This window comes from Apodemus sylvaticus, chromosome 4, assembly GCF_947179515.1.
Source record: "Apodemus sylvaticus chromosome 4, mApoSyl1.1, whole genome shotgun sequence".
NCBI classification, from domain to species: Eukaryota; Metazoa; Chordata; class Mammalia; order Rodentia; family Muridae; genus Apodemus; species Apodemus sylvaticus.
Genome location: NC_067475.1, coordinates 29,186,778 through 29,198,599, shown reverse-complemented (window position 1 = coordinate 29,198,599; position 11,822 = coordinate 29,186,778). Strand labels below are relative to the sequence as shown.

The 11,822-nt window shown below is 41.3% G+C and overlaps 1 protein-coding gene across 3 annotated transcripts in view; it reads right to left on the bottom strand.

Moving 5' to 3' along the window:
- Window positions 1–409: 409 nt before the first annotated feature.
- Tet2 (tet methylcytosine dioxygenase 2) overlaps window positions 410–11,822 on the bottom strand; it is a 73,499-nt gene continuing 62,086 nt past the window's right edge. For all 3 annotated transcript variants that reach the window (XM_052179208.1, XM_052179207.1, XM_052179209.1), the window contains 5 exons: window positions 10,081–10,231; window positions 8,708–8,797; window positions 7,134–7,271; window positions 5,589–5,937; window positions 410–4,581 (listed from right to left, as the gene is read on the bottom strand). In XM_052179208.1, the coding sequence (XP_052035168.1) occupies window positions 3,308–4,581; window positions 5,589–5,937; window positions 7,134–7,271; window positions 8,708–8,797; window positions 10,081–10,231 (2,002 nt within the window). In that variant the 3' untranslated portion in view covers window positions 410–3,307. The remainder of the gene's footprint in view (window positions 4,582–5,588; window positions 5,938–7,133; window positions 7,272–8,707; window positions 8,798–10,080; window positions 10,232–11,822) is intronic.

The window sequence follows — 11,822 nt, the reverse complement described above, 5'->3', positions numbered from 1 at the left end:
CCCTAGGGAGAATTTCAGCAGAGTGCAGAGGGGTTGCAAGCTGGCATGACATGCAGAGTACTTGTATGGAGCTGAGGGAGGTGCTGTTTCAAGCTCTTCAAACTTACATGGGACAGGTATGTCTGGTATTGCTAGGGCAATATTTCTCATGGAGGCCTGACAGGAAGAGTAAGACTCACAACAGGGCTCAAGCTGGGAGGTGAGGAGATGGGTTAATGATCTGACTAGAGAAGCAACTTTGGGAAATTGATTTAGACTTAGTTTGCTATCTGTAAGTAACTATGTAGAAAGTATCTGGTCAAAACCACACCACTCCATCCCATTTTACCTCATTTATGGAACAAAAACTTCTGCAACAGAAGAATGCTTGAGTGCATTAAATAAATATAAATTTTATTAAAAACACTCACATGGCGTTATTAGGAATGATATAACAGCTTTAAAATAAACTGCATTCATAACAATACTTACAGTATTTATAACCACCCTCAGATTGTTTAAACAAAGCCAACATCTCATGAAGGAAACTACATTTTAAAAAAAAGGAAAGCATAAAAATTAAAAAAAAATAGAAAATGCACACAGAAGTTCATTTATCTTAGTGTCAAACTGCAAAAGTTTCCTAACAAGTTAACCACACTACCTTGGAAAGTGAACTATACATCACTGTGCGTCAATCAAGATGAAAAATTCATTCAAGTAATGTTGACACCAAGCAGCTCTTTCAAGTATGGCTCTGTAGTCAAGTTGTTCCTATAGAAGCAAATCATAGATCTGCCTTCCACTCAATCTGATGGACAGAGGTAGGGTGTGTCACTGCCTTTTTTCCTATGACCCATCCTCTCAAACTACACTTACTGTTCCTATTGTATTTGCCAGCAGTTTGACAAATGACAGTGGGTGACATCTAAAGCAAATATATTCCTTAGGGATGGCTGGCTCAAGATTACCAAACACACCTGCAGGACCCTGATGTGATGTTTCACCAAGGTGTGTAAATCATTAACCTTGTGGTGTTGTGTGCAAGGCAGGCATTGCTCAAAATTTTGAGTGACAGATGTTACTGATAAATTAAAGGTCTCGACTGACACAAAGCCATTTGAAAAGCTAGTAAGCAACACTGTATTTAGGCCACAATGTAACAGTCCTATTGCACAGCACATGTCAGCTTCTAGGACTGCTGAGCTGCAGCCCGAAGCTGTCCCCATCACCAGATCAGAAGCCATTACTGGTGATTTGGCCTGGTGTTAGCCTGATTTTTACCTCTCAATTTTCCCTTTACTAGCTCAGCGCTTCCTATTTGAGAGTTTTTACTCTGCTGAACTTCCCAACTCCCCAAAATTTACAATTGAAAGTTGACAAATTTATAAAAATTAGTTTTGGACAAGCAAAGAGGGATTCAAAATAAAAAAAAGAAAAACAAGTTAAATCCCTGAAAGAGAATATATTAACTGATAACTTTACATAAACAGATGACATGTTGGCTTAAGGAAAATGAGCTGAAATATCCCTGAATTTTTAGAACAAAAGTTTGAGATTCAAGTTATACTTGCTAAGAAATCAAGTATTTAAAAATGGTATGTCTTAATGATACAAAAGAAATTTTTTAAAAAAAAATGGTGGTGTACAATGCTCTAAGCCTCCACTCTCAGCTCAGTACCGCATTGCTAAGCTAGTGTTGAGGTAATAGGAATACCACTCCAACTTTGAATGGATTCTTAGCTCACATTAAGATCTATGGAGCAGTCTGGGTAGCACCATTGTGATGTGAAATTTTACTTCAATCTCATATATTATATATATATATATATTATATATATATACACATATGTATATATTTAATTTTTTTACAGTACTAAAATACTAAAGCATTGCATTAAAAAAGGTTTTGTTTTACAATTTAATTTACTATACAGCTCTTTCGCCTTTTAATACAAATTAATGTTTAAAAAAAAAACCACAGCAAACCAGCTGCCTAGTCTTTCAGTTTTTGTTTGTTGCTTTGTAACCAGCAGTCATATGGACTTAACCATATCTTTTCATCTTATGGAGGTTTCAGTCCACTCAGTCTTCCTGGTATGTATAACAAACACACAGCTAAAAGAGCACGTGCATTAACCATTAACACAAAGGGGGCCTGATGGTGATGTTCTGAAGGGCATACAGATCTGCAGAACAGCATAGGTGATAATTGGACCAGCTCTGGCTGCATGCACGCAACACAAGTTCTCAAGCTGTGTACACAAGACAGAAGAGCTCCCCCAATCAATGTTATAGTGTAGGATGTAGGATGAGCACCAGAAAAATGTGTTTGTCAACTAGCACACCCATTCAGCTTCGGTTTGGGTTGTAATAGGCCTGACAACAATGAAACTGCTTATCAGCTGATACATGGCTAAGTGAATGTTTTCAAAGCTTTCCTTTAAAAAAAACACTTAATCCTAAAGTAAACGTTTGTTGTTTTAAGTTTCAGTACCTTAGCATTGCTCAGGTTGCCAAAGCTTAGGTAAGCAAAGTGCTTCTAAGACACAACTTACTTAAAATATTTCAATACACATGTGTAAGTGTGTATATGCATACATGATTTATAGTCCTACAAGGACGTTAATGGATCACAGCAGTCCATAGGGATCACTGCAGTCCAGAGGCCTTTAAAATGTCCACATTTTAAAAACTAAGCTGAAGAAAAATTCAGGGTCCAGTTCCTTAAGGGAACTACACTGGCAGGATGATAAAAGGCATTGATTTTTCAGCTATTAAAAACACCATTTTTTGTAGCACCATTTAATATTAACACCCAAACAAATTCAGTGTTTTGCCATTATCCACTTAAGCTTTCTGTAGCTACTTTGATAAATAAATTAAGATTACAGTAAAAACTGCATGTTAAAAAGTCATAATTCCAGTATTTCATTATATCATACATCAGCACCAGATGATTCCTGCAGCTCTTCTACTACAGTACTGTGTCCCATGATTACACACTTGGTACTAGAAGCAATCATGAGTAGAGTGCTGGTTGAGGGGCATGTTACATGCATCACCTCAGCCGAGAACCAATGTAGAACGCTTTCTTCCCACTGTCCCTTTGCATAGGATGGATGCTTTACTCTTCCTGAATGCCACTGGTGACCAGAGAAGTTGGTAGAGATTAAGTATAATGGTAAAATAAACTATTTTGCTGGTGAGCTGACAACCTTCCCCCCCATTACCATACACACAAATGCTTACTGTCTTTGTCACAGATGCTGTGACCTGTCCCCAAGGCTCATGCCAGGAAAGACAGGGTCCGGCATGACGACCAGCATCACACAAACGTGTTGTAATGCCCCGTGACCTGCGTGGAAGCGTATGGGGCTGTTGTCACAGTGGAGTCCGTGGTCATTGAGCCTGTGTTCTCAGCAAGAGACTGGATGAAGCGCAGGTAAGTAGGTTCCTGTTCCTGTGGCTCTGGCTTTTCTTGTTTGCTATGCTCCTCCTTTTCTGTCCGGGCCATTTTTTTGGCTTCCCAGTGAAGGAAGCCATGCTTTGGCAGAATCAATGTCTTATGCTGGTAAAACACAAGCGAGATCCTACTGGGATCATTCTTGTTGGGGTCATTGAGTTTGGTTGTGGCGTGAATCTCACACCTTGCACACTCAATGAGAATTGACCCGTGGGTTGGAGCTATAGCCACCCCTCCAATGGTAGGATCCCGAAAGTTGTGCTCACTATCTGACCAATACTCACTGTCCTCCTCAGAAGCCACATCTTGGCCTGATACCCCAGGCTGCTGCTCCTGACTGTAGTCAGTCAGATTGTAAGATGGACCTTGAACTGCAACAGTGTTGTCATTCTCCTTGTTGTGGAAGGCTTGACTGGAACTGCTCACTGAGTCCGAAGCTGCTGCAGTGTAGCCGTAGACAGTGTGAGAAGGTAGATGTTGCTCACTGGTTTTGTAGTCTGTGTTTGGGTGGCTGTATGGTGATCCAGAGGCAGCTCCCATAAAATGGCCATCCATCGTGGGTGTGGGGTAAGGAGAAATGGTGGCCAGATTGTGTATGTTTGGTTTTACTGTGCAGTTAGTGAAGGCATCTCTCTGCATATTTTGGTTTCCATAACTTAAGAACTTAGAGGGACTGTCTCCAAAACTCTGTGGGTAGAGTGTGTGGATAGGGGGTAAGCTCAGACTGGTGAGATGGTTCTGGCTTGCATATCTATGCAGACCACTGGACTGAGCCTGGAGGGAGTACGAACCTAAGGCAGGGGAGCCGTTGTCTGCTGACACACTACCATTGCACTGAAAAGCTGCGTATTGGTTATTCTGATTGAAATGCCCAGGATAGGAGTTCAAGGAATTAGGAGGACTCAGATATGGACCCATGGTATGAGATGAAGTGGGGTAAAAGTTCACATGGTTGGCATCTCCGTAAATGTCTGTGTGTGTAGAGCTGGGGTAAGGCTGACTCATGTAGGCATTGGTGGATCCAGAAGAATGAGAGACATGCTGTGGCTGAGGTGGCTGCGGCCTCTGTCCTTGCGGAAGGTGACCCTGGAGTGACAGTGGCTGCTGGATGACAGATCCTGGAAGCCGAGGTTGTGCTATGGAGAGGGTAGGAGAGATACAAATACATGGGAGGTAATCTATGCTGCCCACCCCCAAGCAAGGGCAAAGAAAAGCCATGGCTGAGCATTGTCAGCCATAACTTTGTCTGTAGCCATAGAACATGCCGAATGGTACATGCTGGTAATGTGTTACCCCCCACCCTTACCCCAGAGTTACTCCACAGGCCTCTGGCCACTCTCTGCTTAGTTTCATGCCCTCATCTTGGCAACCTTGAAACTGCACATGGTGCCCCTCCATCCCTACTGTCCCTCAAGGAAGGGACCATGTTATTTTACTTCTTGTCTGACACATGCCTGGACTTGCCAAGGATGGCATTCATCTGGCAGGTTGATCCTGCTCAGTAAGGACATTTCCAGGGAAGAAAATTTACATGGGTGAAAGAAATTGAGGGCCTTGTAGAAATGTTCCCCTTTGTGAACTATGAACTGTTGAATCAGCTTTGAGAAGTGAACAGCTCTAACACAGAAACAAGCAAAGACAACTGGTAAGCCAGTACACTTTCCAGAGTATAGTTGTTTCCATAGTATAGTATGATGTATAGACATACAAAGGTTATGTCCCAACACTCCATTAGGACTACGGCAGAGCAGGGCAGTGGTGGCACTTTAACCCCAGCACTTGGGAGGCAGAGGCCAGCCTGGTCTACAGAGTGAGTTCCAGGACAGCCAGGGCTACACAGAGAAACCCTGTCTGAGAGAAAAAAAAATGTGACTACAGCAGAGTTTGATGAGAGTGGACCACGACCTAAACCAGATCCAATGTCAAAATACTCAATTTACTACTTTTTATCCTGCAAATGAGTTTGAACTTATTTCAGTATAGCACTGTTTTAATCTATATTCAATGTTGTGCTTTGCATTCATTCCCCTAAAGTACAAGTGCTCCCTCCTTAACATGGTGAAATTGTTCACTGCAGTATGAGTGGAGAGTTCACTAACTCTGAATCCAATGCTAGCACACAGGTCGAAGAGTCACAGTTTACCTGTCATCTGTGGCATATGGCTTGCACTTTCCAGCTGCTTTGTACGGGAAGACTTTTCCTTTTCATTCTTATTCGAGTAATTCTCCAGACAAGAAAGCTTTCTAGTTGCTTTCTTGCCCTCCGGTTTCTTCTGTCGGCAACTCTTGGCTGGCTCTCCTACCCTCTTGCCTCTTTTCCTCCGAAATGAGTGCAGAACCTGAATGGACCCATCCAGTATCTTCTTCTTCTGACCTTCTGTGCTCCCAAACTCATCCTCCGCAGCAATGGTATACAGCGGCAGCACGTGGAGCTGCTCATCCTCAGGCTGCGCCCCGAACTCTCGATTGTCTTCTCTATTGAGGGTGACCACCTGAAGTGATGAGAGATGTTCCAGGCTCAGTTGTGGGCCCAGAAAGAAAGTGTGTACATGAGTTTCTCCCTACCAGTATCCACATGTGTTGGATGAGGGAGGAGCATATTATCAAAACCAGTTCGGCCTTAAGACAATGTACAAATGGAGGACATAGAGAAAAGACAATCTCCCTTTTTATAGGCCTGTTCTCATGGATTTCTAGAGCTCAGGAAAGAAGCCATACTTCTTCCAAAAAGCACCTTCCATAACACATGGCAGCTGCATTCTTTTCAAAAGAAGCTACAGCTGGCTTCATGTGGCAGCACGTGTAATATGATGGGGAAGGACACACAGCTTTACATCCCTCGGGCATGACTACTAATTCTCCATGTTTTTAAAAAAGTTGCTATGCTCAAGAAAAGACAAGATGCCAGTTGACTACATCTCATGCACCCTCTTTTGGTTAAGGTAACTCATTTTCCTGGATCTAACTTCAAACTATGGCTGGTAGCAAATAATACCCCGGAGCCTGTGTTTAGAACCAAGGCTATGTTAATCCAATGTGCTACTACTGTGGTATGATTGTACATAAGTCACAAATGATACAAAGTGAAAGAAATTGCTTTCTACCTTATTTCTGGGGACAGGGTATCTCTCACTGTCTTTCTGGATGGCTGGGATAACAAGCCTCAGAGAGCCCTGTGTCCACTTTCTCAATGCTGGGTGCCTGCTACAGCACTGGGTTTTAATTAGTATAGGGGGTACAATTCAATCAGCTTGAACGTAAATGTGTTCCTGGATGAGCCACTTTTCCAGCTGAATGTTCATTTTTTTAAAATTATGTGTGTGAATGTGTTTATTGTACATTACATGAGTTAGCATGACTTCAGAAATCAGGCATGTACAAGTCAAGCTCCCTAGAACAACTGTGCCTGTGAGCTACCGGTACTGGGAATGGAACTGACAAGTACTTTGAAATCACAATGTATAGAAATTCTTGTGTGGTTGTCAACATTCCTGCTAATGTGCCACTTAGTTATGGCAGGGCTAGTAGTGCCCAGGAAGAAGGTCCCAGGAACATAAATCACCCATGAAAACACATGGCCTCATGACCCCTGCTGAGAGCACATGCCTTCTGTGCTGAGCGACATACCGCATGTGCTTCATTGGCATGGGGTGCCACTTACCAGTTCATGGGGTGACTTGACACTTACCACTGTACTGCCATTTGGCAAGTTCTGCAGGTCTCTGTGGGCATGAGCAGAGAAGTCTAAACATGCCGTGACCCCTGAGAATGGTCGGCCTTCCCCCAGACCCAAACGGCAATCTTGAGCTTGATGTTCATATTTAACCTGAGAGGCAAACATGTGTCAAGGTAATTTAGAATGGTCATTGTCTATTTCTCACTTTTATATCTAGAGTAATAGTCAGCACACTATTGCTGAGGAAAACTGTCTGGTGCCAGAGAGCAAACCAAAGCTTCACAATCTAGTGAGATACACTGCCAGGCCCCACATTTTCCCATTCCCTTTTCTCTCTCTAAACTCTCTGCTCTAACCCTCCCTGCTATTTTTCAAATCCATGCCCCCCCCCTTAACTACTCAGTGATATATATACATGTGCATGCACAACTGTTATTGTAGTGTATATTCCTAAGTAAAACCTGCCCATGAGCATATGTTATAACTATTTATGATCTACGTGCACACCTATGTAACCACTGCTATACATAAATCAGGTCAGACCCATCACATTAGATACTCAAGGAAATAAAAATGAAAACACATGGGATGGAGAAAAATCTGTGTAGATGGTTCTTCTTATTACAGTTGCTATCTAGAGTCTAGTTTCCTCATCCTTCCTCATCTTTTAGGGACACTTGAAGTACCGTTAAGTCCCTATTGGCTCAGACATGTTATTTTGTAACAGAGAGTCTAGAACACCCTTCTTCCCTGTGTACATGTCTCAAGATTATCTTAGCTTTTATTATGGGACAGTTGCTTTCTTACTTTCTTTTAAATTTGTTTCTAAACACATGGTAGTCACATTGATCTCTTGATGCCTGTGGCTGTAAACAGGCTTTTGCACAAGCTCACAGGGTCATTTTCATGGGGGGGGGGGGTCAATCTTGAGACTGACCTCATAGCTAACTAATGAATAAAAAAAAATCTGCACTTGATATAAATTAGTAGATAAACCATCAATAGGACTGAGAACCAAGCCGGGCAGTGGTGGCACACGCCTTTCTTTAATCCCAGCATTTGGAAGGCAGAGAGGCCAATTTCTGAGTTTGAGGAGAGCCTGGTCTACAGAGTGAGTTCCAGGACAGCTAGGGCTACACAGATAAACCCATTCTCAAAAAAACCAAAAGACAGAACCAAAAGCATGTAGTGAAATTTATACACTAGAAACAATTCAAGTGGCTTTAACGACTAAGAAAGCAGAGAATACGAGTGAGGCTGGAGAGACAGCTAAGCAGGTATGCGGCACTTGCAGAGACACTAACCCAAATATTGCTTTACAATTGTCTATAAGTCCAGGTCCTGGGGACCCAAGGCCCTTAGCATGCAGTACATTTACATAAATGCAGGGAGGCCACCATATACAGGAAAAGGAGGGTTTAAGGTTAAAAAGTTACTCCTTCAATAGTAGTGAGGTTGGGAGCTGGTGGTGCACACAATTAACCCTAGATGCCAGGCCATCCAGGGCAGCCAAGGCTACCCAGAGAAACCCTGTCTTTGGACAGTCACCAGTAATGAAGTTTGACTCACAAATAAATTAAACTTACCTGATTTGCATATGCATCAGGTGCAAGTTGCTTGTATATTGGAGCAAGGATGGTAGCCAGGTTGTCCAAATGAGAACCTAGTCTCTCTTCCTGTACAAAAAAGATTAACAAATTAAATTCTAAATTAAACATGGATATAAACATGTTCATTTAGACATGACACAGACAGCTGAATGTCTAATGTTTTCCTTATGGTAAGAAATATCTAAATCTAACTGCATCTTCTAATATCTGTATATGCTATCTACCAGGTGCTGTCTCTTTGGGTTTGGTTAAGATGGATTCAGGCTCTGCTTTGCATGCAGACAACTGACAATGTTGATAACACCAGCCTCTGTTGGCTCCTGGGAACAAACACATTTCCCTCTCACTATTCAAATGAGAATGAACACCTGGGGTCATGAATTATGGCCACTGTGAGCAGAAGCCACTGTCTCCAATGAAGTATTCCTTGTATTGGTTGGTAGTTTACTTGCAGTAGAGAGTGTCAGTCAGATCCCCTGGAACTGGAGTTATATAGTACAGTTGTGAGTTGCCACGTGGGTGCTGGAATTGATCTCAGGTCCTCTGGAAGAACAGCCCTGAGCCATCACTCCAGTCCTTAACCCACAATATCTTTGCCTCATGATTTTTTGTTTGCAACATGATTCATTGCCATAGTAATTCCCAGTAGTATCATAGACCTTTCAAGCAGGACAGGCTGTAATATACAAATGCCTCTTATTTGGTATAGGCAAATTTTTGTGCAAAATATTCTATGAAATTATTAAATGGAGCCTCAATGTTATACAGCAGTGTGAAATAACATTGAATATCAGGGGTTATTGCGCATATTACATAGCCTCACTCCTGTCTAGGCTAGCCTAGTCAGCTTAATTTGCTTGAAATGGTTACTCTATAAAGGACTATATGTGCCGGCTAGCTGTGTCCACTTGACACAACCTGGAGTCATTCTGGAAAAGGCAACTAACTTTCATTTTAAAAATGAGAGCTCTTGGTTCATATTCGATTGATGATTGATATGGGCGGGGCCAGCTCACTGTGGACAGTGCCACCCCTGGGCTGGTGGTCCAGGGCACTATAAATGGCTCAATAAGGTAATATAGGCAGTAAACAGCACCTATGAACTACATACAAGCTTTAAGGCAAAGTAAACCCCTTTCTCCCCAGTTGATTAGTTATGGTGTATTTGAAACCCTAGCTGACTCCCCTCATGTAGGAATAATTTGTGCTGCTATACATGATAAATTTATAAAATAGTTTGTATGTAGGATTTAACCAGATTATGTTTCTGAGATGAAACTCTGATAACAGATTATTATGCCCATTAATTCTGTATGAAAAATAGGTTATAGCTTATGAATCAAACCAACCTGTTTTGGATCATCTCCTTGTAGCCTAAATTTCCTTGGGGTCTTGCTTCTGGAAAACTTACATCCATTATAATACATGCTCCAAGAACAACCAAAAGAAAAGGAGGCACCACAGGTTTCTGGATTCTCACCCTGACAACAACAGTTTCTACTGAAAGAACAAAGGACATGGAAGTGTTATGATGAGTTAATATACTTGGTGATTTATGTATAAAGTGTAATGCTATTTATAAACACATTCTGATAATGGGAAGAAAAAAACTACCAATTATTCTATACAAATTACCCTGAAACTTAAAGACAACCAAACTATTGATCTAGTTTCCCTGATGAACAGATTCTTGCAAATCATATTAAAGAACACATTAAGATCATCACTGCCCCTTTTAAATTAAATTTCAGCAAAAGATTTTGTAAATAGCAGTTTACTCCCCAGCACCCACAATGGGTAGGTAGCTCATAATTGTCTATAGGTCCAGTTCCAGGGCTGTCTAACACTTGTAGCCTGTGGGTACTAGCATGAACATGCCCAGAGATAATCAAATAATGAAGTGAAAATGTAATGACAATGAAATTTCCTGAACTTTGCAAGAACATTCCTATACTATTTCATATTAATTTCAAATTATACTACAGAGGCATAGTGACAAACCAGCCATTTAGACAACTGGACTAGAACAGAGGATCTAGGAATAAACCTGAGTTACTTACTGCCAGCTGACTTTTGATACAGAGATCAAATTTGAGAAATACCTGAATAATCAACAGTTGGCAGTAGATCCATATCACCACACACAAAATTATTAGCAATATGAACATATTGTCTCCAGCCAATAGGTGCTACCCACATTACCTGGCCTACCTCAACTAACGCCATCTATAGCAAATCCCTCAGTCGTGCCCAGATCTTGGCAAGTTGACAATCATGTAGTTGTAATGGCAGTGAGATGACATGGCACTAGAAATCTTATGTGTGAGTGTGGAAGTCTTTAGCAAATTTATAGGATCAAATATAAGATAGATCAAACTATAGAAACTCAATACAAATACCAAATTATCCAGTCAACAAGTAAGCTAGCTAGCTAGTGAATTGAAGAAAAAATAGAAAACAAATGACCCAACTATTTTGAAGTAAGCATCAGGATATTGCACATTAGTGCTGCTTTAAGATTACATACATACCACTCAGCAGGGCAGTGGTGGCACAAGCTTTTAATCCCAGTGCTTGGAAGCGGAGGCAGGTAGATTTGAGTTCGAGGCCAACCTGGTCTACAGAGTAAGTACCTGGATAGCCAGGGTTACATAGAGAAACCCTGTCTCGAATGAAGAAAAATTACATATCACAAGTCAAAAGGAAACCAATGTTGATTTGGGAAAAGAGGAGCATATTTATGGATAATACATAATATATATATTATATGATATAAATTATATGTATTACATACACTCTACAGGCCAGAATGTGAGCTTATGCCACTGACTCTCCAAAAAGTGGCACTCCAAAAGAATCTATGACACTACAGCTACCCCACACTTGGCATCATTAGATTGTGGCTTAGTTTAGTGTGGTTATCTTTAGTTCCATTCATTTTCCTGAATTTTACTTTACTTGGGTTCAAAATTCTGTGGATGCATCATGTTTCTCTTATCCATCTATTAGTTGTTGGACATGTTATTTCCTGCGTTGTAGAAATCATGCAACAACAAGCATGGTTGTGCTTATTAAAATATGGTTAATTTCC